The sequence below is a fragment of the Strix aluco genome, chromosome 1 (genome assembly GCF_031877795.1).
Source record: "Strix aluco isolate bStrAlu1 chromosome 1, bStrAlu1.hap1, whole genome shotgun sequence".
Taxonomy (NCBI): domain Eukaryota; kingdom Metazoa; phylum Chordata; class Aves; order Strigiformes; family Strigidae; genus Strix; species Strix aluco.
The window spans coordinates 53,903,160-53,930,498 of record NC_133931.1 but is presented as its reverse complement, the minus strand read 5'-3'; the positions used below and the strand labels follow the sequence as shown (position 1 = coordinate 53,930,498).

The 27,339-nt window shown below is 39.0% G+C and overlaps 1 protein-coding gene across 5 annotated transcripts in view; it reads left to right on the top strand.

Annotated features, from left to right (window-relative positions):
* MYOM1 (myomesin 1) overlaps positions 1–27,339 on the top strand; it is a 78,984-nt gene that overhangs the window by 31,596 nt on the left and 20,049 nt on the right. For 2 of the 5 annotated variants that reach the window (XM_074821376.1, XM_074821381.1), the window contains exons 12-29: positions 1,487–1,686; positions 3,325–3,381; positions 3,755–3,879; positions 5,409–5,592; positions 6,604–6,778; positions 9,051–9,172; positions 10,109–10,435; positions 12,008–12,204; positions 12,981–13,107; positions 13,854–14,038; positions 15,084–15,198; positions 20,014–20,170; positions 21,087–21,193; positions 21,305–21,349; positions 25,020–25,156; positions 26,042–26,186; positions 26,801–26,860; positions 27,117–27,184. In XM_074821376.1, the coding sequence (XP_074677477.1) occupies positions 1,487–1,686; positions 3,325–3,381; positions 3,755–3,879; positions 5,409–5,592; positions 6,604–6,778; positions 9,051–9,172; positions 10,109–10,435; positions 12,008–12,204; positions 12,981–13,107; positions 13,854–14,038; positions 15,084–15,198; positions 20,014–20,170; positions 21,087–21,193; positions 21,305–21,349; positions 25,020–25,156; positions 26,042–26,186; positions 26,801–26,860; positions 27,117–27,184 (2,533 nt within the window). The remainder of the gene's footprint in view (positions 1–1,486; positions 1,687–3,324; positions 3,382–3,754; positions 3,880–5,408; positions 5,593–6,603; positions 6,779–9,050; positions 9,173–10,108; positions 10,436–12,007; positions 12,205–12,980; positions 13,108–13,853; positions 14,039–15,083; positions 15,199–20,013; positions 20,171–21,086; positions 21,194–21,304; positions 21,350–25,019; positions 25,157–26,041; positions 26,187–26,800; positions 26,861–27,116; positions 27,185–27,339) is intronic. The other 3 variants (XM_074821396.1, XM_074821402.1, XM_074821388.1) reach the window with 2 other exon arrangements.

Sequence of the window (27,339 nt, the reverse complement as noted above, 5' to 3'; positions counted from 1 at the left end):
AGGAACTTGGATTTCTTTTACATGCTGTTGTTTCCCAAGCTCTTAGATTCACAAGCTTCATGCCGATCGCACTTATGTGTTTTTCTCTGCAACCATAAGAATTGGAAATAATTTTTAAAAATGTGAAACCTGAATGCGTCACACAGTGGCAGGATTCCAGAAGCTTGGTATTTAAGAAATTCAGTCAGTATTTTGAGACTTGCAATGATCTTCAGAGCTGGTAATATTTGTTTGAATTTCAGTAACAGAATACATCATTAGTAATATGGAGTTACTGTGGGCTTATTCAGATGCATATAAAAAATCCCCAACCATTATGTATATCCAACAAATATGTCACTATATTATGCCATTGTATATACCTAAATTATATATGTGTAAAAAGAGGGTATTGCTTTGGGAAACAAATCTAACATCAGTACATTCAATTCAAATATAATTTTACTGGTTTCATAACTTCTGAGTGTCAGCTGCTGCTGAAACTATGCTGTGCTAGGTCTAAGCTACAGCTCTTTAACATTCATTGAAAAATCCTAAACAAAAGACAGGACTAGACTATTAAAAATAATACCTCATTTTAAAACTAGGCTACTGAGGGATGTCAGCACTGAGAATAACTTCAAGACAAATGGTATTTTGCTTTTTCTCTTATGTTCACCTCCTTAATTCTACATTTGCTCCTAAATTCAAAGCTGTGTTACGGCTCTCCAGTATTCGATCCGAACAAAGGTATTTAGACACCCTAACTGCCTTGTAGAGTGAGCAGGTTGCCTGAGGCAGCAGGACTAGTCTGTGCTAATGCTAGAGGCAAAGCTTGGGCATCCTTCACCCCAAACAGAAACCAGAACCACAAAACTGCACTGAGAGAGACAGTAACAATTCCCAGAAAAGAGATGCTCGCATGTGCCAAGAAATCTGGGTAGGCACGGTAACGCACTGCAGGCTCCCTTGGCAGCCCCAGCTGTGTTTAAAGCAGAGTCTGGCTGAGTCCCCGACTTCATCTCTGTTCACAGCCATCTGTGCGTTGGGCTGGTCACAGAACTCACAACGGAGGTCTCCACGCCCCATAAAGCTCATCATTTTGGGGGATGTACAGTGGAGAACAGTGCATGAAAGATGAACTAGTCATCTTCTGGCAACTGCAAAAGATGCATGCATTTCATGTCCCTTGAAGTATGCTAAAGCTAACACTCCCTAAGCATACTTTGGAGGGTTTAAACAGTAAAGTGAGTTCTGCTCCTGTCCCTTCCTCAGTTCAGGAAAGAAGGGGTGCAGCTGCGAGGGATTTAGTGCATGCCCAGACGGTATTTCAGCCCTGACCCCTCGGTGCAGCTGCTTTGGTGTCACAAGTATATAATGCTGCTCAGGAAACTGGTATGGACTAGCCAATGAACATGAACAGATGGTGAAGCTGTAAAGGGGGGTGGGTGCCCCGAGTTTGTGTTTTTCCCTTCCCAGCACTGCTCTTGCTCTTTGTATTTTTCAGGTGTGAGGTTGGCACCACCCACTGGACCCAATGCAATGAGACTCCTGTGAAGTTTGCTCGTTTTCCTGTCACTGGTTTGATTGAAGGCCGTTCCTACATTTTCCGAGTCCGAGCTGTGAATAAAGCTGGCATCAGCCTACCGTCCCGGGTGTCAGAGCCTGTGGCTGCTCTGGATCCTGCTGACAGAGCCAGGCTTAGAAGTAAGATGTGCTTTTTGCAGGTTGCCTGAGAGGTTTAAGAAGTCACAACTCATTTAAAAAAAAAAAAAAAAAAAAAAAAAAAAAGTGACTATCTACTCACAAACCTTCGAAATCCCACTAGAGGGAGCAATGCAAAACCAAAATATTTGGAGACAGCTTTGCCAAGAGAAATCATCTCTGTGCTCTGTGCACAAAGTGCTCTATCTGCTGAAATGGCTTTGGCTGGCTGCGGTGCTACGCTCTGAACTTAGAGGAAGTGGGGAAAAGGCACAGGGGAGCTAATTGCCTAAAGAGACTCGCTTTTGTTCAGCCAACAAAATAGCTGAACAGATCCTGTGAATAGTTTCTCTCTGAGCCACAGACAAGGGTGGCTGATTCTGTGTTCATGTGACAATCAAAGTCTTGCAATAACATCAGCATAATACCACGGTAGCCCAACAGATCCCAAGCTCTCTGCTTTAAAGTGTTAACATTTGGCAAGTCAAGGATATATCTCCTGTGGCCTGGCAACGTCCCAGACATTTTGCTTCCAAATCCACCTCTCTACCCATATGCCAAAATCATATGCCTGAACTCCAAATATTTCTACTTGTTTCTGAAGTTTTACTATTTAAAATGGTCCAATGTGAAGGGGTATTGTATGCAAAGCTACAGGGCTCCCACAGTCCCAGCTGGTATGTCTTACTGTATATAATGCTGAAAGCTACAGTCTGCTGTCAGATGATCAAGGTTCCCATTCAAAATAAAACCAGAAGGCCGGAGGAAGGAGGTTTCGCACTGTTAGGAAACATTGTGTTCCGACAGACATGTGAAACCTGAAGTCTGGGGGAGGTCTCTTCTTCTCAATGGGGAGCATGGAAGCTGTGTCAGGAAATGAAATGTGGTCTTGGTGGCCTATTCCCATTTATCTCCTCCTCTCATCCCTCATGATCCTCTTTTCTCCCCACTTGCTCCCTCTCTGCTCTCATCTCCAAAACAGATCAGTAAGGTGAGCACGCGAGGTGGAGAACGGCATTTGCAAAAATCATCTCTGAAAGTGCATTGGCCTGGTTGGTAGCTGGATGCATAACTGCAATAATATGGTAACGTAGAAGCACTGAGAGAGCCTCCTACATCATATCAAGTGGATATGTTGAGTCAGGCTGAGCTGTTTCTGTTTGTGACTGTGACCCATGATTTGAAAGGTGGTAATGTGAGGGAAAGTGATTAAAAAGAGGCAAAGAGCAGCCTGCAGGAATTTGGCTGTTCCTTTATGAGTGAGCTGTTAAAGCAAATGAATAGAGTATGGAAAATAAAGTTGAAGTTAATTCTCTGAAAACAATGAGCTGAGTGAGCCAAATACCTTTGCTTGTCACCTAGGTGACTTCAGTGACATTTCAGGAAGGAATAGATGTTTCAGTGGATTAAATTTTCTAGTTATATTGATTGCTGAGATGCTCTCAATATTCAAGCTGGTAAGCCTACAACTAGCTTGGGTAACTAGCTTGCTACATGAGCAACAGTCACAGCAGTAACCAAAAATGGAGCTCACATGAATCTTGCAAATGTTAGTTTTGAACCACAGAAGAGTCGGTTTTCTTGTTATTTCAAAAGTTCCTGAAGTGTCCATTTCCATGATACCTCTGATATTTGTTTCAGGTCACCCTTCTGCTCCCTGGACTGGCCAGATTATTGTCACAGAGGAAGAACCTGCAGGTAAACACAGCCCTTTTGCCTACAAAAGTCTAATGTGAAGCTGGTTGAGTAATTAGGAAAACTCCCAGGGAGTTCAGTGGACTTTGGCACGCACCCAAATTTGTTGTTCTCAGAGTCACTCGACCTTGAATAACTCTCAACTTGGTTGTGGAGGTGAGGTTTCATTATTCAGGACCTAACAAATAAACATGCTTAGAGTTAAAAGAAGGGCATTTAAAACCAGTATTTAGAAGACTTTTAATTCTATGTTTTAAAAAAATGTCAGGCGCCAAGGTATATTAATACTTTTTCTATATTTAATTATGGCACTAATTCTGATACAAATATGAAGGAACTAAATCCCAATTCCTTTTCCTGTTCTTCTTTTCTTCAGAGGGTGTTGTTCCTGGTCCACCTACAGACCTCCAAGTTATTGAAGCCACCAAGAACTATGTTGTGCTCAGCTGGAAACCCCCTGGACAGCGGGGCCATGAGGGTATCATGTACTTTGTGGAAAAGGTAAAATTGGACAAAACCAGAATCATATTATGGCAATATTTTACATTTGTTTTGGTATCTCTTATGGACTTTAGTTAACTTTAATTTTCACCTAAGACTTTCAAATTATGGCCAGGACTAGAACTTCATCAAGATAACTGTTACTGTAGATTAAGATAAATTAGGAAGAAAGACGGGAAATAGGAAAGTAGATGCAGAATGTGTCACACAATGTAATACCTTTTATGAATTGTGTCATTGACCTACTCTAGAGTAGACAGGCTGATGAACTCCCTCTATAACAAGAAAGCATAGAGCAAAGTCACATGTTTATATATATAAACTATATGTTTAAAGATATATACATAAATATATAAAAAATTAAAATTTGTATAAATGAAACTTGTCTGGTGGGACAGATTGTTAACATTTTAAATGGAGGCATTCTGCAAGAGTTTCTTGGCATCAGCACTTTCTCCTCCAGCTGCCTTTTCATATTTATCCTCTACATTAACTTTCCATTTGCTTCACCAACTCAACAAAGATGACAAAATTTCTTTTCTAGAACAGAATCAGTTTTAATTTCAGTGTCCTGCTTTTCTGAGATGTTTTTGCATGGCTGCTAGCCTAGAAAATTCTTCACACCATCACCCTCTTTACTTGTATCTCATGGCTCACAAACTTTTTTATCAATGCTTTTCCCTATCAGTCTAGAGGTGTCATCAAGGGAGACATAAATATCTTCCCATTATGTGTTTTTCATCTCTCTTACAAAATCTGGTCTAAATAAATGAGTTTCACTTAGCAACAGGCTTAGAGAGGATGAATACATGAATTTTGAGTTTCCATATAAGAAAGCTTTTTAATAACCTATTGCATGCTGAGTACTGAGCACTAATGTCACGTAGTGATAATATCACAGATAATGTTCTCCTGAGAATTTGAAATCCCTCAGAAACCAGAACCATTACTTGAAATTATCCTTAATGTAAATCACAGGCAAAAATTAATCACTAATATTAATGGTATAAGTGATCATGGTATGTAGAGCTTCTAGCCCCAGAAATAAAAATAATTCACAAATTAATTGCACCGGGTTTTTTTTCTGGAAAATGAAGGTCAGATTCTTATTAATTCTGGAAGCCACCCCAAAAACATTAAGAGTGACACAAGAACATCTAGAAGCAATGTGGTAATGTTAGAGTTTTGTTCTTTGGATGATGTTGAATGTCTGCCGAACTTATTTTGAAAGTGGTCCAGAACTGGATGCAGTTAATAATAACATCAGTTCCTTGTGGTGGAGAGGAGTTTAGCTCTGATATATTAAAACCAGCAAGCTTTTATGTACGTTTTCTGGAGTAGGTGGATATCTGGCAGATTCATAAGCTTTGAAACATGCTCGTTCTGTGGAAAGGCCCAAAAAAGCAATGTGACTCCCTGTTCTCCATAGCAGACATGCATTTGGTGGTCTGGGTAGAAAGTCTTGTCGGGTTAGGCACACAACTTTCCGAGACTTCTGTTCCAAATACGGTTTCTGGGTTTGACTGCAGTGCGTTGCCGGCACAGAGGACTGGCAAAGGGTGAACACCGAGATCCCAGTGAAGTCTCCTCGCTTTGCAGTTTTTGATTTGGCTGAAGGCAAATCCTACTGCTTCCGAGTTCGCTGTTGCAACTCAGCTGGAATTGGTGAACCTTCAGAAGCAACTGAAGCCACTGTAGTGGGCGACAAACTCGGTAAATGTGTGGTCATGTGTATTAAATTACCTCCATGGTATCTTTTCAGTTTATGATGTAATTGTTTTGTCTGAAGACAGATAGCTGCCCAGTAAATAATTCAAGTATGAAAAGTAGTTGGTGATTTATTGCCTTTAGCTAAAATAATTTTGGTTTCTGTTGTTGAACCTTTAATGTATAGTCAAATGACAGATGCAAACCAAGGGAATTAAGCTGCAAATAACAATGCCAAGAAATGCAAAGGCTGCAAATAGTGAAAGAAAATGAAAACTCAAGGAAGTACAAAAATGTTTTGTTTTACTTAGAGACTTTATTGAATATAAGCCCAGACATCATCAGAGTTTAACCTTCCTTGTTTGCCAAATTAAACAAAAGTGAAAAATTTAATACTTACTTGAATGCAGAGACTATTTCCACTGGAAGAGAAGCCAAGATGTTCACCACAGTAAAGCATCAGTAGCTACACCTACAGTAGCAATTTGTTTCCAAACAACAAAGCAGATTTCAATCCAATTCCCAGATTGTCTCTGTTTACTTCATATTGGTTCAGTTCTCAGAGCAGTTTGATGCACATGAACTGCATTCTTTCAGAACAGTAAAACAGCTCTTCTCAAAAAACACTTTAAATGCGTTTTGCTCTTTATCAAGGGCACTGGTTTCTGAACATTCTGTGGGCTGCACAAAATCTTCAATATGCAACTAACATATTTTCCCTTTTAGAAAGCTCTAAATCCCATCTCTGGTGCAGATGTTCAGCACAAGAGAATAAACTAAATCTAATTTGAAGGAAATGTCTTGATCATTGGCAATGGAGAAGTGAGGAACCTCACCACCAAAGCCTTGAACCTACTGATTCTGTCCTGTTGTGCCAGATTACTTAATTTAAATCAGAAGAGTTTTTTGAGAGTTAAATCTGTATTAAACATGCTAATATAATCAAGAATAGAATGTCATACTTTATTTGTAAATTTTGACTGTCTGGTCACTAATTTATTTGTTTCTCTCCCACAGATATTCCCAAAGCTCCTGGCCGGATTATGCCTACTAGGAATACAGATACCTCAGTTGTTGTCACTTGGACAGAGCCCCCAGATGCCAAAGAGCTGGTTGGGTACTATATTGAGTCAAGTGTAGTTGGATCTGGTCGTTGGGAACCATGCAACAACAATCCAGTGAAAGGCACAAGGTAATGGATTTTAAAGCATGGAAATTATGGTCATGAGTTTTTGATTTACTGGATATATGTGCTTTCCAGCCATTAGTGGTAGTAGAGTTAATTGTTCCATGATAGCCAGCAGGCTGGAATCACTCTTGCTGGTGAAGTTCACAAGAAGTTATAAAAACATATTTCAAACTGTGAGTCTTGTCCAAAAGGAATTTATAATCAACCTTATATTAGAAACAATTAGTCAAGGGGGAGAAAACGTGGACGTTGCTAGTGAAGAAAAGAGAAGCAGCTTGCTAGTTCTGGCTATTGTACAGACTATCAGTTTGATGAAAAGCAGTCCAGCGAGCAATGGTGGATGTTATAAATGTGGAAAACTAAACTGCATAATGTTTGGAAGCAAAGTCCTTTGTTTTGGAAGACTGCTGTAAACATTTTTTAAACATCTAGAATGTCAGGAGGACATGTGGACTATATCATGCTAACAATATTACTCTCTAACTGCTCTTTCACTTGCAATTATCAAGATATTATTGGACACTCTTAAATATTGGGTATAAACTCACATTTCTTACCGACATGAAGCTCAGTCTCTAGTCAGAAAAATAATCAAGATTTAAAAATTTGTAAGCTAAATCAGATTTGGTTTTGTTTGAATAAGGATGTAATCTTCAGAGTCTAAAGGAGTAATTGCAGGACTTGATCTCAAGTGGATTGATGTCAATCCAGAAGCAGTACCTGCCTGCTGTGACTGATTATGCTCTTTGTAATTGCTATCCATGACAAACCTCATTACAGTAAATGAGGTTTTGTTAAACACTCTTGGACCAACTTTGTTGTTTAGAAGGGCATTGTAAATGCTTAGTTTATCAAAAGCACCTCAAACCCCACTTGCCTGAACAAACACAACAATTTCCTTTAAGTATTTTGTGTATTTATATTGCAACAGCTGTATGTGCCAATATTGTATACTTTCATATATATTTCTATGATTTATATTGTGGTTACATAAAGTGCTGGTGAAGTTTTGTGCTGTTTGCTTATTTTAAAATATTAAATGTGATCTTTATTCACTATAGAAATAAAAACATTGTTCTGCGTTACTATATATTGTGATGTAAGTACACTGCTTAGGCTCCTATCACTGCATTTTTAGTCAATGCGATATAATGTATGATGCAGTCAGGCACAGGCTGTCTGTTAACTCCTGGCTTTTTTGGTTGAGTCAATCTCAAAGCATTAGCTGTAGCTCATAGTTTGCATTATGCAGTATATTTTGATCTTTTGAAATTTGTTTTCTGCACACGTCCCGGTGAAAGCAAATGATTTGGAAAAGTCTGGTAGAATAGGTAGGGAAAATGGTGCTCTGAAAATTTTGATTCAGTTTTTTTTTTTTTTTCCCCAAAATAAAATTTTGATTTTGAAATACATTTTGTTTTCCACATTATATTTGCTTCATACATCATTGCATGATGTTAGCATTAGTAGTGCAAGACATGACATTTTGAGGTAGAACAAAAGTAACATGAAATTAAATAAACTTAAAATGTCTATTGAAAAATAAATGTTCTTTTAAACAAAATATTTAAATTTCCAAAATACAATTTTTCCAAAATAAATTATTCCTGTCCTGGGAAATTTTGTGTTTTCAGGGTGGACACCAGAGAAAATCTATGAGGTTTTTTATGTGATCATCAGGTAATCCAGTAGAAAATCTATTCTAATAAAAGAGTTAGTCTGACTTAGACTTTGTGTCATGTATAGAAGCAAGAAAGTGAAATAAAAAATTGGACACTTTTTTTTAGATCTTGTACAATGCCCTGTAATTTTTTTGAACACTGCAATTTTTCATTTACGATTGGAAAGGAATTATGGGAACATGTGCTACAGGTGTCTTTTACTTATGCCATGAAGATATCCCACAAGCAAATATAGACCTTATCTCTGCAGACTTCTGCATTGTTTCCACTAGGAAGTATGGATTTTCTATACTGGTAGAAGTAAGGTAGACCCTCTGATAACAGAAAAACTTGTGTAGTCTTAAGAAGGAAAGAGTGCTGGTAAAGGATATGTCTAAAAAGACATGGTTTTAGACATTATCTTTGTTGCACGAATGAGGTGTTTAGAGGCATTCTGCATTCTCTGACCATCATTTAAGTGACTGGGGTCATGTTTTATCCTCAGTTTTCAGAAACCAGAATAAATTTGATGGAAGAAATGCTTTCTTTTCCTCCTCAAGATTTTTATTTCCTTCATAATACTTTCTAAGTATTCCTTCACTGTTTTGTTTTAGATTCATTTGCCATGGGCTCATCAATGGTGAGAAGTACATTTTCAGAGTCAGAGCTGTTAATGCAGCAGGGCTCAGTGAATTTTCACAGGATTCGGAGCCTATAGAAGTGCAAGCAGCCATTGGTAAGCTATTTTCCATTGCTCTTTTCAGTGATAAATATGGGGGTTTTTTTAAACAAGTGAAGATGTTTTCAGCAACTATTTGTAACTAATTGTTTTGTTTTACAACTCTGTCCACAAATAATAATTTATCCATAGATCCTGTGGTCTCACAGCCATAGTTTCACAGTCACTGCACTCTTGTAGACTGTTCACCTTCACCATCCAGTCTTCTTCAGGTGTTTCTTGTCAACCACTGTAAGAGAGCACTGCCAAGTTCACTTCATAGGTATCCCAGAAAATGGAATGTTATTCTGATTCCGCAATGTGGTATTTATCAACTCTAATGCACACCATCCTATATACAGCCAGTTCCTAAGAAGTTTGTTTCCATACCTAAACCTAATAATCAGTGCAATGTGTCTTTTGTACACCTTCTGTAACCCTGTGTGTTCTCCCTTTGCTGATGGATTATTTCTGTTTGCCACTGCCTGAACTAATCCATAAAGATTAATGAGATCATTGGGCTAGAATAAATTGTATGTCTGCAACGTCCTCACTGTCATATGTATCAAAACTGCATACCTCACAACCTTAGAGCAGAGAGATGTGGCCTAGGGCAATTTTGTGTGATCATCTTGAAAAGATCAGAAATATGGCTTGGAAGATCTAATACTAAAATAATTGTAGCAAATGAAGATTACTATTAACTTTCCATATTTCTTCTGCTTTGAAAAGTAGACATTATTAGAAGACCATTACTTGTGAGCAGGTTGAGAGGTATTCTATGCATTTTAAATTTTTGTGAATTCAGGCTTAACATTTTGTGTGTAAAACCTGTGATTTGTCATACTGGGGCTGTATTGTTCTCTGTACGCATTTCTTCATTCTGTTGACTAAATGAAGAAAAAAGAATGTATTCTAATTCAAAATGTCTTTGCTGTTTTCTGGCAATTATAGGGGGAGGATTGCTTCATGGTGTGTGTCCTGAACTGAGTGGTAAAGCTGGTGGACTAACAGACCGCACTACCAGCTGGGAAGGCATGCATGAGTCCTCCCAGCCTATCTTTGACACAGATGCTTTGCTAAAATGCAATGCTAAATTTAATAGAGACACACTACCCTGTAGCTCTGACAAACGGGGGAGTAGAGGAGACAATAGCATGAGAGAAATGGTTAAGGACACTGTAACATCTGCACCACAAAAAGATGCTGCTAAGCAGGCAAGTAAGTCTCGACACGGGGATCTTTTGACACTGGAAAAAGTGACAAAGAAGAAAGATACAGGTGAGAGTTGATAAAATAAATAGATTTCACTGCTTTGGTACATCCACATCAGATGGTTGTAACCTCTGCTTGTCCACGCCACAGGTGAACGCTCTCTCCAGTGATGCATCTTCCCTCAGACCCATTAATTATATGCTCAACTCTCCATTAAGATCATTATGCATGTAATGGTATTGGAGACCACTTTACAAACTTAGTGGTTACTGAAAGTGAAACATTAATAGCTTGTTTGATGACATATTAATGTATACAAGATACTGTATTATTTCTAAATGACTTCAGTAATTTGTTAGGAGTCTTGTTACCTAGTCTCTGGGTTATGCACGTGTGAAGGAAACAAAATCTGATTATGATGGTAAGGATGAAAATCTGTCTTATATTAGGATATATGAAGATCCTTTGTGGATTTATGCCTAAGCTACAGTTTATCCTCTGAGACAGTGCTAATGAATGTTGTGTTGTATCTCTGACTGACAGCAATATGTAACAAGAAAAACCTATCAAGTTGACGGCACATGCACAAAATCATGTTTTATGTTGTCAACACCTAAACACCCACACTGTGCCCGAGAAATGTGGGGCTTGAATTTCATTTAAGTCCTGGTACCTGGCCAGTGAACTGAATTCTTCCCCAGGCCTCTGAAGTGAGACTCAAAAGGCTTGTGCAAAGTGTTGAACAGAAAACAAAGTAGAGGCACCTGGAGCTAGCTGACATTGATATAAAACATTAAAGACAAAAGGAAACATATATGATGTAGGATTTCTATCAAAAGTAGGACTTCAGGGTCACAAGTAGGGCTTTTCACTGGTGCATGATATATTGGGTGTGGGCAAGCATTTCCTCACTAGATACAGAAAGACTTTATAAGAAAATGGGTTGGGATGAAGTTAATTATTTCTGTATTGTTAAAAAAGAAATTTAAGAGGATTGTGCCACTATTTTTTAAATGTAAGTTCCAGTAACAGACATGTTCCATTTCTGGTCAGTCTACAGTGCCTATGATCACGCTTCCCTCCATTAAGGTAAGATCATGTGATGGGTGCAATGATAAAATTTGCACATGTATAAATTTAAAAGAAAAAAAAAAAGAACAGATCAAGTCCATTCTTGGACCAGAAGAATGTGGGCCTATTTTAAAAAAAACCTAGAACAAATATTGTATATGTGAAAAAGGGTTTGCTTTCAGCTAAAGAAAACACATCATTGCATCTCCAATTTTTTTATTTTTCCTGTAATGTCAATTTTAGTTCCTCATTTTTCAGTTTTAAAGTGAGTCCTGATCACTTACATCAGAGCTGCAATTGCAACACATTCTTTCACTGTATATCAGCTTGCTTCTTAAAAAACAAATGATCCTGAAAACTAATTCCTATCCAGTTTGGACTTCTTCATTTGGTTTATGGAAGCTTTTATTCTGCATTTCTTATTCCAACTCCAGAAACTTCCCTTGACCACATAAATATTGTCCCAATTAGGAAATGCAGGATGGGAGCCACTGAATATGGTGATTGAATGCCAGTCTGACTATTGAAATATTACTTCCTTCCTATGTGTTATTCACATTGAAACAGCTGCTCCCTCTCCACCTTATGACATCATGGTACTTGAGAGTGTTCGTGACTCAATGGTATTAGGATGGAAACAACCTAAAGTCATTGGTGGAACTGAAATTACCGGCTACTACGTGAACTATCGTGAAGTGGTTGATGGAGTTCCTGGGAAATGGATGGAGGCCAACATTAAGGCCATTAGTGAGAGGGCATACAGGGTAAGAGGTTAACTTCTGTTATTGCTGTGGGTGCAGACAATATTTCCAAAACAGATCTTGAAGACAAATTGGGATGAATTGTGATTCAGTGTACAGATTGCTGTTCAGAGGGTTTTATATCCGTGATGATAAATTTATTTAGCTCTGTTAAACTTCTCTGCAAAATTATTTGTACACTTATCTGTTAGTCTGGCACCAACTGTCATCTGTGAATCCACTACTCTAGACATAGCCTGATTTTTTGTAAGTCATGCCCTCACAACAAATGGCATTTCTACTGGGCCTGGTGAACCTACCCCAGTGCTTTCTGGTGCTGGAACCAGCTCCATGCCAGCTGCAGTTTTGTGATCAGTTCTTGACCTGATTTAGAGATAGTGCTAGTTACAACCTCGCTGAGCTGCTTTACAAATGAAAAGCAATGCCAGGACTGAATTTCACCCCAATGTGAGGTCAACTCTTGCCTTAAGTGAACTTGCTCTGTATCACGAGACAGATTAATATGATTGTTGAGCAATACCCTGCTCCCTCCTTGACTACCAAAGTGTCTATCAATAGGAAAAGTGGTTTACAATTTGAGCGTGCTAAGACGACTCGTATATGCTTCACCACAGATTAGAGGAAAAGCCAAGATAGTTACCACCTTATGTATGATGTCGATAATGCTTTCATCTCTTCAGGCACTTAAAAGCATGCTCATGCGTTCAATAGTTGTCATTCTGACTTTCTTCTAAAGCCTTAATCCAAAGTTAATAAGTACCATTTTACTGATTCTGCAGATTCAAAACCTGAAGGAAAACATGGTGTACCAGTTCCAGGTGGCTGCTGCTAACCTGGCTGGGGTTGGGACACCCTCTCTACCCAGCCAGCCCTTCAAATGTGAAGAATGGACCATTGCTGTACCTGGTAGGAGCTGGGGTGGGGGGTGAAGGTTACTCCCACCCCAGGGGTACTCTGTGACAGATTATCTAAGTTCTCAATGCCTTCAGTTTCCAGGGGAGTCAACAGTCACTGAAGTTCATACCCAGGCTTGAACCTCCATCACTTTGATTTCGTACATTTACAATGATGCATTAAACAATCCCTATTTAATCAATAGCATTTTACAAGCAGCTTGTATTTTCTTTATCTTTCATGCTCGGTTCCTGTACTGGGTCTGACACTTTGCTTGCTAGTTAAATGGTAGACATAAATACCTGTCTAAGGTACAAGGCAGAGAAGAATGAGGTCCTGTAACCCATGTCTAAATGTATCACTTCAAGGCCAGATCACTGGCCTTTTCACACTCATTGAAATGGATGAAAACAACCTCTATTGACTTCAGTGGACTTTAGAGCAGTCCGTGAAGCAGTACATTAGCTTAATAATTAACTTATTTTCCTGAGTTTGGAGATTATTTGTCATTTTTGTTTGTTCATGAATATTTGATCAAGATACAAATCTCAACAAATCGGATTGGTTTGGGGGTTAGTCTTTTTAATAGGCATGGGTTGTATCTATATTGGGTTTAGATATGATACAGAGGAGCGGCATGTGTTAGGTCAGCTCTGGGTGTACAACATGGTGTCTGGTTTTGGTTTCTGGTCTTATGCATTGGCCCCTTTGGGATTTATTTTGATACCACAACTCCAACTTTTACTGTTATCTTTCAGGGCCACCCCACGATGTCACATGCACAGAAGTTAGGAAGGACTCGTTGGTTTTACTGTGGAAGGAACCAGTTTATACTGGTCGTAGTCCCATAGCTGGTTATTATGTTGATATGAAGGAAACCGAAGCAAAGGAGGAACGCTGGAGAAGTGTCAATGAGAAGCCACTTCAGAAGAAATTCTTGAAGGTAAATAGCTTAAGATTCAGATACTGGTATAACAGCTGAGGAAGTCAGCCCTCAATAGCATCATCCTGTGCTGATCATGGTTCCATTTAATGAAATATTTAGTAGGCTGTGTTGCGCCAAGGATACATGCATGTAATGCCTGTATAGTCAGACAAGACAGTAACTCAGAAGACAATCTGGTATGACAAGCCTAAAAATAAAAGAAAGCACTGCTAAAACCAAATACCATTCTTGTAACACAGAAGGCATCCCTAGCATTTTCTGGCTCAAAGGGCAAGATAGGTATTACTATGCAAAAATAGATGACACAAAACCAGATGTTGTGATAATGTGGCAGGTGATTCTTTCTAATACAAAGTACCTTCTCCTCACATTTCACAGCAAGTTAAACCCAAGCTTTTTGCACTATTTTGCTACATAGTTTTGTGGAATGACCTTTAAATAAGGGATCAGCAGTATCTCAGTTCTAGAGATACATCTGAAGTAGGTTTGCTATTTTTATGCTTTTCAGAATATTTGAAAGACAGCTCACTTTAAGGTGTGATCCTTTCATATATGTCTTAAAGGAGTATTTGCAGGTATTATAATGTCAATATGATTCCTCAAGTCACTACAATTAAATCTGTACAATTAAATGCCCTCCTGTTTCTAAATAGGTGTGGCTTGCACTTATTACCCTGATAATTTCATTTTTAAAAGCCAGAATTTACCTGCAGTAAAAGACTATGATGTTTCAGAGGTCAATGTACATGAGTTAAAAACATCCTGTTCCAATAACAGTGTTCCTTTTGCAAAGAAATCAATGACAGTAATGACGCTGTATAAATGTTAGCTATGCATACAAGGAAGGTGCAAGCCATACAGATTACTCATGTCACTCTGGAATTGAAAAAAAAAGAGGAAGAAATATTTGTCAACTGGAAAAGAAGCAAAATGAAAAAAGTAAGGAAATATAATCATCAAGTATCCAGACTGACCTATAATAAGTGTGACATTAAAATCAGTGTTTTGTAACACATCGTGTATGTATATTTGGTTCCTCCAGATAGGTGGCCTAAAACAAGGTGTGAGCTATGTGTTTCGTGTGCGAGCAACAAACCAGGCTGGTGTTGGGAAACCATCAAATGTCACAGATCCTGTCGTAGCTGAAACACGACCAGGTTTGTTAGAAATACTTCCTCTATTTCATCATATTTAAACAGGTTCCTGTTTGTGCGATGTGTTTACATACAGGCTGCATGTGAACAGACTGACCCCTCTCAAGTCAAACGTTTCACTAAGCAGGAAATGAGTTGAGGGTCGTATCTTACTTTCTTGCCTGGTATATATTAAGGTCAGAATAGATTTTCTTACCATAACTACAGGTTCAGGAATATAAAAATACAACAAAGTTGTAAGATTTGCATATATCTATAGATAGATGCATAAACAGAGGACCCACTAAGATCAGCTCAAACAAAAAATGCTACAGATGTAGATTTTGCCCTTTCTGCAGTAAACCAGTTCTTTATGCTTTATCATTCTCCTTTCTTTAACTTACATAATGTGCCTGAGGAAAGGGTAAAAGAAATTACTTTTTTCCCCTGGCCTTTAAAATAAAGGCTTTAAAAACATAATGAGGTCAGTCTGGAGACCACTTTCTCACTTTCTCACATTCAAGTGCAACTGTTTTCTGGAGTCATCTTTGAAGGCTGGCTCCAGTGTGTCTATAATGCTAGCAAGAAACATGGGAATGAGTGCAGAGGCAGAATATCCATACCTGGAACTTCAGAAACCCCCTGAGTTTTATTTAGCTATACAGGTAACATAGGTGACTTTGATTGGAGTCAACACCTTTTTGTCACTAAGTGCCTAACAGAAAACACAAGCATGGGCTTGTGGCTTACTCATCTATAGACTATTTTAGAAGCAGAGGGTCCTACAAGGTGGAAAAACAAACTCCCAGATATTTTAAACAAATCTAGTATAAGGTTAATATGATCTAAGAAGGTACAGGGGTACAACCCAGCCTGGATCTACCATACACCCTCTTTTCCTCTGACAAGTCCCCTTCCTCCACCTGCAGACTCTCATACCTGATCCCACACGGGAAGGTTTCTAAAAACCCTAAAAGAACAGGAACAAAGGCAGGCAGTGGGCAGGCAGGACAGCATGGGGCCCTGGGGCAGCCAGGCACAGGGAGCATGAGTAGCAATCAGGTTGACAGCTGCTCCTGCCTGGAGAAATAGTCAGGGTTTATTTGGGATGGTATTAAGTGTGAGGTGTTGAGCAGATATCACCAGCAATCATCAGTTCCCATTCCCACCCCAGCTCCCTCATGAGCATTTCCCCAAGATCCTTTCCCTGTTTCTGACTCCCAGGTCCATTTTTATACCTCCTATTCCTGCAGCAGCACTGGCACAGCTCTCATAAATGCCTGGTCCTTATGACCAGGGTAACAAAAATCCTAAGAAGTCTTGAGTTAGCTCTCAGTGAGGCTGTAAGTCAAGAAAGTCTGAAAAAGGAGGTCTGAAACTGGGGGTGTAAAAGAACTGGAAAACTCAGATTGGGAAGTCTGGGGCAACTGCTAGTGAGGCTGTGATGGGAAGAAGGGACTGGAAGGAGTAGATGGTAAGTTGAGAGGGTGTAAGATTGGGATACGAGGACAAATAGAGTAAGTGTGTGAGTAAGAAGGGCTTGGGACCAGGATCTTTCAAAAACACAGTAGCCATAATTTCAGATCTACAAGCCGCTGAAGCACTAGAGCTATTTCCATACCATACCTGAAAGTGAGTAAGGCAAAACTTAGAAACTTATTCTTGAAAACAGCTAATATAGAGCAAACACTTCTAAAAGGAGAATCAAATCAGTATTAGTACTAAACTTCTGGCTTTACTAATCCATTTTCTTTGAGGATTAATATCTATCTGTCAGACTTTTGATAAAACCTTGTTATGAGAACAATCTTCAAGTGTACTAAATAAAAGATTGGTCATGTCATTACAATTAAAAATAAAAGAACATAAACTCTTGTGAAGATGATCGTCATGACAAACGAAATTTGCACAGTGTTTTCAATGTTCACTCAAATGAGACGCATGCCCACTTGGCAATGAACTGGAGCAGAACATTTGGTTTACAGACCTCACTGTTAGAGAAGGAGGTTCATCTCAGGATCATGGCCTTTTTGCAAGTGAGGCTTGGGTTCATAGGTGTAATGTCTGAGGGATCACAGGAAAGTCAGGGTTTGGCCCAATGAAATCTCAGGGAAGCTGAAAATGTTTTATTTGTACAAATCTACTTGACGCATATTTTGAGCTGAGATCTGCAGATATGGCATCCACCAAGCCAAGCTTCTTAAAAGTGTTCAGAAAGGACAAAAGGCTTATTATAAAAAAAATATTTCAGAAAGCAGTCTCTTGGGCAGGCTTCCACCTTTCTCACTCAAACCACACAAATCTCAAGAACAATCATACCATTTTTTAAAAATTACCACAAGTCTTTTGGTGTTGCCCGATGAATGCTGCCTTTATTACCATCTTCAATGGAGACAAAATATTGTCAGGTCTCTCTAGACAATTCCTGCTGGAATGTTGCTTTTGCCAAATGTGTAAAATCGCAAGATAACTGAGCTTTCTAATCAAAGAATGTAAGTAAATAATGTCCTGAATGAAAATATTTGCTTTAATACGAATGGTACCAATTGTCTTTATCCAGAAGAATGTGTAAATATAATGATGTGATACTTTGCATCTACCTTTTCTTGTTTGAAAACCACATTTATTTTTTACAGTTATCTTCTAAAATTAAATTAAAAAACCTGCCCATATAAACAAATACCAATCCAGGTTACTTTTGAAGTGTAACTTTGTCTTTAGACAAAAGCATTTCAGTGTGTGTAGATCTCACAGGAAGCAGGGGAAACCCAAGAACAGACTGCAACTCTTCCCCACTGCTGCCCTTAGTCCTTGTGCATCTTGGTGCAAACCAAAATTAGATTCTGATCCTGCATCAGTCACTTGAGAAGGGCTTGAATCTCAGAAATTAATGAAACCCTGTCCCATTCAACTTTTCTGACTAGCTGTATTCAAAATGATGCAATTAACTCTAGTGTTTTGAAGCTGTCTGCTTTATCTTCATGTTATTTCTTTCCTTTCAATGCAATAAAAAGCTCAGATAAATCGAGATTTGATATGACATCTAAGTATTTTGTTTCTTATGATGACTTTAAGAGAGTCTCTGGATGATACATTGAAACCACCAAGCTATTTGGAGGAGAGAAATTGACTGCTACTACTATGGCAGCCTCTTTGGTTCCCGTTTGTAGTATAGATGGAGACCTCTGGTCAGTAATTTTAAATGTTTTTTTTTACTCATATAAATGTTAGAGGTAAACACCATCATCACTTCTGGAAATAAATGCTATGCATTTTTATCATAGTGAGAATACTTTAAAACAAATACAAAAGATTCTGTCCTTAAAATGAACCTTCTGGCTGTAATTCTTTGCACATTGCATAAACTGCCATCAAAAGATTCATGTGCTAATGATCTACAAGAAACTAAACACTAATGAAATGTTGTGATGAATTTGCATATAATAAATTCAATTATAAAAAACTTGCAAATATGTTGCTGCCTAGTAAAATATTTGTAGACCTTATACTTCATTTATCATATATTGGTGCTTATGTGCTTCATTACTGTGAGGGCTGGTAAATAACAAGCACCAAAATGGGAATATCAGTTTCATTTTTCATTAAATGGTTATGGCAAATTATAAAGACTAAGAAAACTGCATGTACACAAATTGTCATTACAGGAGCTACTCACAGTGCTGGAAAGGACGTGCATAGTATTAGGATGATGAAACACAGAAATCTCCTTGTATGCTTGAGGCTTATTAAGAATTATGCTGAAAATAGAGCATTTAATCTCAATGTCAGGAATAAGACTCTTGTCTTTAAGGTACAATACTTTGTGGAGAAAGTGTGTCATTAGCATTCTGGGCAGCTCAGAATTGTCTTAAGCTAAGTAATATAACACGAGTGCCCTATTCAGATGCGAGATCCAGCTCAGAGCTGTTCAGAAAAGGAGGCTGGATGTTCTCCAGCACCTCTCAGTGCACACGCTCACCCTGACACTCTCAGACAAGTTGTTGAAATGAAAGTTCACGCCACAGACGATGAGCTCGTTTTGCCGCCCAAATCCCAGATGAAATTCCCTCAGCTCTACTGGGGTGCGAGGGGCAGGATAGAGGGGCCTCCAGGTTTCTGATCTGGGATTCACCTCAGGGTCTTTCAAAGGACAAACTGGGTCACCTTATCCAGCTCAAGGACTGTAGGTACTGGCAAAACAGGGTGGGCGACTTAAGCAGCTAATTGCAAATATTCACTCCCTTTGTGGGCCCAGGATGAATGCTGCAGACAGCGGCAGGGCTGGATGCCAAGCACAGCAATTAAACCAACCTCCCAGAGTGACGCCAGTGTCACTGAAAATGTGCCTCAGTTGCACAAGTGTGCACTGCTGGGGCAATTCGATGGTGTCCTCTTGCACCTCTTCAAACACCCACATTTGCACACAGTATTCCCTTTAGAGCTCTTATCTTGTTAGGGAATAAGAAATTCATGCTGCATAATGAAAGCTCTGACTACTCCTTACCATGGAAAATATTGCTATTTAATATTTCAAACATGGATTTAGAGGCTTGCTTTTTTTTTTCCCCTTCAGGTTTTTACAGAGCAAATAACATAACTCTAATGTGTGCTTAGACTTGCTCAAATAAATCAGTTGATTTATGATGCTCTTTAATCTGTGGATTAGAATAAGAACTTTTCTTATGAATCAAAGAGCAAGGATGCCAATGTTTGCAGCAATTTATGTGCCAACTGAGAAAATGGCAAAGATGTGTTTAATCCACTCTGTGGATGATATCTATATAAATTTGTTTGCTGGCTTCTCTGAGAAAGCGGAGTTGTTTTGTTCTGCTCTTCCAGGAACCAAGGAAGTGGTGGTTGATGTAGATGACAATGGAGTAATTTCCTTGAACTTTGAATGTGATCAGATGTCTCCAAACTCTAAGTTTGTTTGGTCCAAGAATTATGAACCAATTGAGGATGACTCTCGACTGAACATTGATGCCAAAGGCGGGAAGTAAGAACCCTCAGGGGTAGCAATAGTCTCATGTTTGAGGGATCTAGACTGGTCACAGAAATCCATCCTTTGGATGTATGACCCCAGTAAGAGTTACATCTGCCTCTGTTACTGGAAGGCTACTTCATGAGTATGCTGTTCTCCAGCAAGTCCATATGCAGACCATTTGGAAACTGTAGCTTGCACAGAGTGAGTCAGACCTCCTGTTTAGGCAATTTAGTTATGCTTAGGCATAGGGAGAGAAAATCTGTGCTCTGTCATCTTACAACCTGTCAATCAAGGCAAATTATTATTATTCCTATTGTTATTAAGTGTCCAAAGGATAAAATTATCTGACTGCTTGCAAAATGTTCTTGCCATGTAACACTCCTGCAATCTTTGAGGTGCTGGAGTAAGCAGGACTCTCTTCTGATGGCTTCATCACAGTCTGATTTGGTAACTTCTAACGCTCTACAAGCCTGCTCTGTTTATTCAGGCTTTAAACAGAGAGGAAGAAATGGCACATGAACAGGTTCACTCTGTGAAGTGCCTATGCGCTCTTCAGTTATAGAAACCATACAGAAAGAAACAGTGTCTCACCATACTCATGGTATTGCATATGAAAATTGAATCAGTCTGTACTTACAGTATCCTTTCACGCTCATTAAAGACTTGACAACATGTTTTTAAGCATTCTTAAGCTAGGTTAAACTGGCTATCTCCAGTGCTTTTGGGACTATCTGAGAGTTGTGCCATCTCCATTTGTACCACACATGGTAGGACCTACCCTGGTTTATGCTGGCCAGAGCCCTACATTGGCCTGTTCAGTCAGCAAAAACTAATACAAGACTACTTTTATCTGGTGTTATAAAGGAGAGGTTTGGTTCAGACTGATCTAATCTTTTTTATCAAAATGCTTTCTTTTTTTTTCCTAAAGGTCAAAAGCTACCTTTAAGGATCTTGGAGAAGATGATTTGGGAGTTTACTCTTGTGTTGTTACAGACACTGATGGAGTTTCATCAAGCCACACAATTGATGAAGAAGGTAGACACAATGTCTGTTAAGCATGCTTTCACATCTGTTTTTCCCTGATGCTGTAACTCTCAGATCCATAAGCATGCACACCTTATATTACTTCTTTTATATCTTTTGCAGAAATGAAACGCCTGCTTGCTCTGAGCCATGAACGCAAATTCCCAAGTAAGTGAATCAAACATGTCTGTAGGGGAAAGTTTTGCATGCAGTGGGGTATCACAAAGCTCCTGCCACTATCAGGTAGGGAAGTCACTATAGTAATTTCAAGTGAAAGTGGTTTTGAAGTGAAAATCCAAGATTCCTTTATTTTTTTCTCTTTCTTTCAGTACATTTGTGTATTACTGTTGTTATTCATGATCTGTTGCAGGCTACTGGTCTAGGCATATAAGTCGTCTATATAACAGTTGGAAAATAAACATCCCATTGGCTTTGTTTCTTCTCTAGAACAGCTTTTTGTACTTACTCAGCATACCTAACCTGATTTGAAAACAGAATTTGAAAAATTCTCTAACTGAATTAATTCTCTGAGGTTAGCATAAGTTAAATTTAAGGTTAACAAAGCAGGCAGCTGTAGTAAATTCAGCTGTAATGATCTATATATACAGAATTTTCCTGCTGAAATTAATTCCCTCACTCTTTCCTGTAACACTTGACAATATGAACATCCTTCCTCCTGCTTGGAATGGTATTTTTGTCAACTCCACAGACCTCCCATACCTTTGTGATATCCTGGTAGTAGCACAACTTGGTTCTTTTCACTGGAATGTAACTTGAATAATTGGGAAAAAAATAATACTGGATTATATAATGAATCCTATTATACACAATGAGATAAGACCTAAACCCGGTCTCATCTTCTCCCACAACATGCTCTTCTTTTTCATGTCAGGCACTAAAACTCTTGCCTATGTTTTAACTTCTTCAGCTTTGTGTGTGCACTGCTGGCACCTCTGCCAACTCAGCCCACATTGTGCCTCTCAGCCCAGTCAACACTTGGCTGCAGAAATGGCCTGTCTTTTTGCCCACATCATCTCTCTTTCTCATTTCCTTCTGTGTCTTTCCATATCAGCTCTACTCTTCTCAAAATATTGTATCACCTTTTGACAGCTTAATGACAGCCCAAGCATCCCCTTGTTTGCTCCTCCCAGTTCTTTTCTCCTAATTTTATCTTCACACTGAAAGTTAGTCATCACAAAACCTTACTGTTGTCGCATGTCCTTACTTGCCCTGACCCTTCTCTTCTAAGTGTTCTTCCATGCTCTGTGTTCATAACTAATGTCATGTAATAAGCTCCTCAGGACACAGGTCATGTCTTCTTTCTTGCACTGTATTAGGTAACAGTACACTTCTAGTTGTGCATTAGCTTCCAGGAGGCACAGGCAAAAAGGGAGATCACTGCAGAACGTATCCTTAAGGAGAAAACTGTCTGACTTGCTTTGGCCACTCTAGGCCCTGTGGACATGAAAAAAAAAAAAAAAAAGGGTTTGAGATTCATCTGGCTATGCCTATGAGGCTAGAAAAATAATAAATAATGAACTCTTATGGATCAACATGAAACCTTAGTCATATCTCCAGATAATCTGTTTGAAAATTACCCAAATTCTTAAAAAAATTATTAATTGCTAGGCATTTCTGATTCAACATGAGCTCTTGCATGTTGCTTTGTTTGTACTTCTGAGCAGCATTTAATTATAACTTCTACTTAGAAACATCTGCAGCCAGTAACTCCATGGGAAAATGGGTTGCTTGAATATTGCAGCCTTACAGAATGCAACTATGTATGGGTGCGATAGTGTATTGGTGCTAGGTAAAAATTGTTTCAACTCTTCAATTTAGCAATTGCCCGAGGACTCCCTGCCAAGTGCTCGTGGTAATTTGTGATGCTGTACAAATAGAATGTAAAACCTTGTAAGCATGATGGCTGGAAAATGCCTAATGTAGCTGTCAGCTGGTGCTTATGGAAATATTTTAAAATAAGGCTTTTGCTCATGGACAGCTATAAAGCAGATTTGTCCAGTTCCTTTGGGCTGAGGAGTGAATGGCCTTTTCCCAAAAAGAATATTTTTGCATCCTTTCAGCCCTTTATTTAACAGTTTCTGAGATACTTTCCTCTCTTCCATGTTAAACTAAGATATTCATAGTTAATTACATGCAAATCAAGTGGGGGTTTAAAATTGCCATAGAGCTGACAGTGAGACAAAAGCAGTGCAGCCTGATGCCTATTCACACCCTCTCCCTCTTGCTTTCACTGGTTCCTGTAGCATTTCAGTCGCTTTGTTTTGAGAAATTATGCAAGACCTGAGATTCCTTTTGTTTCTTACAAGCAAAGGGATGTGCTGGGTGAGGAAGCTTCACACGGACCATTTACACTGCTGGGGCACACTCCGATGGGGTTGTTCTTTTGCCCTGCTCTCTCACGGCAATGCTGTCCCTTCAGGCTCCCGGCTTTCCTCTCTCTGGTTAAGCCTGTGTCTTTTTCATAATTCTCTTTTTTTCCTGTGACTGTTGCCTCACCTCCCAGAAGCCTTATTTTCACCAGAGACAGGTCCTGTGCTGCTCAGGCACCAAAAGCATACATGCAGGTGTGGGAGAGCATAGGTGCGGGGAAGGGGTGAGTGTGGGAAAGGAAGACATGGGGGGTCCTCATCCCCTAAATTTGTTTGGCAGTGAGGTGGCTCCAGAAGGCACCCCAGTTGTTCAGGATGGTGCAAATAGAAAGATGAGAGAAATTGGACACTACCTCAGCCCCAGCCCTCTCCTGCTGTATCTGGGCCTTTGCATATATGGAGCTAAAGAAACAACCCTGCCCTGGGATTTGTCTGGGAAGAGGTGTGTCTTTACACTATCACCAGACTATGTCATCAAGCATTTTGCAATCCGTTTGTACACTGTCTTCAGCTGTTCCGTGTTACACCCTAGCAATGCAGACTTTACATTGCTGTGAAAGTGGGGATTGGGGGAGAGTTCACATACAGCATACGTACTGCCCAGAGTTGATTTTTGTTGGGAATATGAGCATCCACTAAGACAGCTAAAAATGATGGAAGCCAATAAAATGAGCAATAAGCCCCAATATCAGAGTCTAAATGCTCATGTTTAATGTTACTTATTAAGTTAGCTTAACAAAAAGTTAAAGTGAAAGCAAGCTGAGGACTTTTACTAACAAGAACAAGGAAAAATTAAAAAATAGACTAATGTTACCTATGGTATAGTACCCTTTACACTATTTTTTTTCCTGCTAACACAAGAAATTTGTCTATGTGGGGGATTTTCATTATTCATAGGTAAACAGAACGTACTGGGGAGACTGAGGGTCTGTTGTGATACTTGGTGAATTCTGGAGACAGAGATTCCACTCAGCAAAGGATCAGAGTGCTTACAAAAATATCCAAACCTGTAGCTCAGCAGCTGACTTTCTAATCTTGCTTCGTGGTTGGGGATTTTTCCACTTAGTTGGTTGACTGTCTTACAGTAATATTGTTAGGCAACTCATTAAACATGGGTCTGTGCCATACAGACTCACATCATGCTGCAGAGATACTTGCAGCTTACCTTTGAACTGGCCTTGTATTAGCATGGAGCATAACTCAAGTCCTAAACAGTACCAGTCTGTACAGACCTAGTGATTGAAGGATCAAAAGATTACATCTTGTCTGTCATCCTATGTATATGTGGGTGGAGAGGCATTCTGTCTAATGAAGAACTATCATAAGCTAGTTACCTTGCATACAGGATCCAAGTTTGAAAGGAAGAAGTGGCTTTCTGATTATAAAATAAAATAGTTTTGGGGGAACAGGCAAAGTATATGAATCATTATTTTCTTTATTCTTTGTAGCTGTCCCGCTTGCCTCTGAGTTGGCAGTGGAAATTTTAGAAAAAGGAGAAGTGAGATTCTGGCTGCAAGCTGAAAAATTGTCTGGCAATGCAAAGGCCAACTTTGTATTTAATGATAAGGAGATTTTCAATGGAGAGGTAAGCCTTTTCATTGCTTACATGCATTTGCATTTTTATGAGTATCAATAAGTATTAATGTCTCTGTCTCCAATATACTTCCAACTAGTGTTCCACTCTAATGCATTTTCATGAGGAATAACATATGTCTGTGAAAGCATCATTAGAAAGATTTTATCTGTAGTTCTGAGCTCCAGATGAATTCTACTGGATGCAGTTTATAAAGTGGAGTTAAATGACTTCCTGTCACCTTTGTGAGTACCACGCGCTCTGTTAACTTGTAGGGACCACAGGAGTTCCTGCACTGAGGTAGTCCCAGGTAAGCAGCTACTGTGGTCTTCAAGGAGTCACTGCAGTAGCCCAGATTCATCCTATCTCTTTCGTCTATGGCCCTAGCATACCCCTGTTCTTGGTTCTCACCTCTCTTTGCTGTTTGGAGGAATTTATTACACCAAGAGAAAATTTCCAAGTGGTTATTTCCAGCAGCAGAACTTGTTACTCTGAAAGATATGACATGGCATCCTTTTGTTGCAACACTGCTATTATGTAGAAGGCAGAGATGGAGCATTCTACACAAAACCTTATAAAAATATAATCATCCTCAAAGAAAGTGTTATTCTGAAGAGATGCAAATATAAACATTTCTAATGAAAAAGAACACAGTACTCACCATACAACAGGCATGTCACATGCTTGTATAGCATCACTAAATAGGCTTCACCTTTAACAGATTTCTTATTTATTTAGTTACATATTTAGAGCTGGAGCTAGTGATAGTGGGAATCTGAATAAGTGGGAACCTGAATAAAGAAAACAGAATTTCTCCTAAAGATACCATATAACATTTGACAAATATTTTCTGACTCTGATATCCATTAATTGTTGCTTTACTTTCCATTCCTGAAGAAATATAAAATGAAGGTGGACCAGAAGACCGGCCTTGTTGAAATGATTATGGATAAACTTGAGGACAAGGATGAAGGGACTTACACTTTCCAACTGCAGGATGGAAAAGCAACCAATCAATCCAGCCTTGTCCTCATTGGTGATGGTAAGCTAATCTATATTACACAGTAGGCTGGAAAAATTATACTGAGGTTACCTTGGTTGTCATTTTCACTTTCCATTGTTTTCAGTACCAATAGATGTTCCAGTCACAGTGTTTGCCTGCCTCATATAGGACAGGTCATGTTGTGTGAACTGAAATTTTTAAAGTGCTGGGAGGAAGGGGAATTGTTATATAATTGTGAAATATTGCAGCCTGTCATGGTTTGCTTTTCTATGGGTGGAATGAAAATTTCCCATATAAAAAGCCCATTCAGCCGGGAACAAGTGGCTGCACCTCTTAGAGCTTGAGCAGCTTGCTGACTCTGCTGCTGCTCGTTTGCCTTCTTATTGAGAGCAGAAAGTAGCTGTATGTCAGGGATTACGCTTCATCAGACATGACACATTAAACTCCTGATGGCTGCAAGCAGCTGGGAAAGTTGGGTTAGCCATAATCAGCTTCTGACACTTTGAAATGTTCAGTGAAAACCTGACCCTATGGCAGGATTCTTGTTGACCTCCAAGGGACAGGGTTGCACCTAACCATTACAGTGACATTCAGTACTGTACAAATGGCACATGATGTTTAACCTTGTATTTCTTGCTGGTTTTAATTCCTAGTATTCAAGAAACTGCAGGATGAAGCAGATTTCCAGAGAAAAGAGTGGCACAGGAAACAAGGTGATAATATGGATATTTATAAGAATCACATATATGTTAGTCTGTTAAGAGTTTGTTTATCTTTATATATGTTAATTTGAAATAGATGGGTTTTGTTCTGTTTTAAGGTTGCTTACCTTCTGAAGGAGAAATAGGAAAAATAAAACCACATTAAAATATAACATTATTCTTGTCAAGAAAAACATATTTGTCTTTGGTTTTATATCATGTATACCATTGATGTGATCTTTAAAAATACATTTGTAATTTTAAACAGGTCCTCATTTTGTGGATAAACTGGGATGGGAAGTTACTGATGACTGTAACGTGATGTTGAAATGTAAGGTAAGGTGCAAGGAAAACATTGAGTACAATGTTCAAAGCACTTTGACCTACCACTACTTAGATGTTGAGGGTGGGAAGGGACTAAAGACACACCCTTTGCTTTTGTACTCCCAACTGCATATTGGATAGTGGCAAAGCCTCTGAAGGCTAATCCT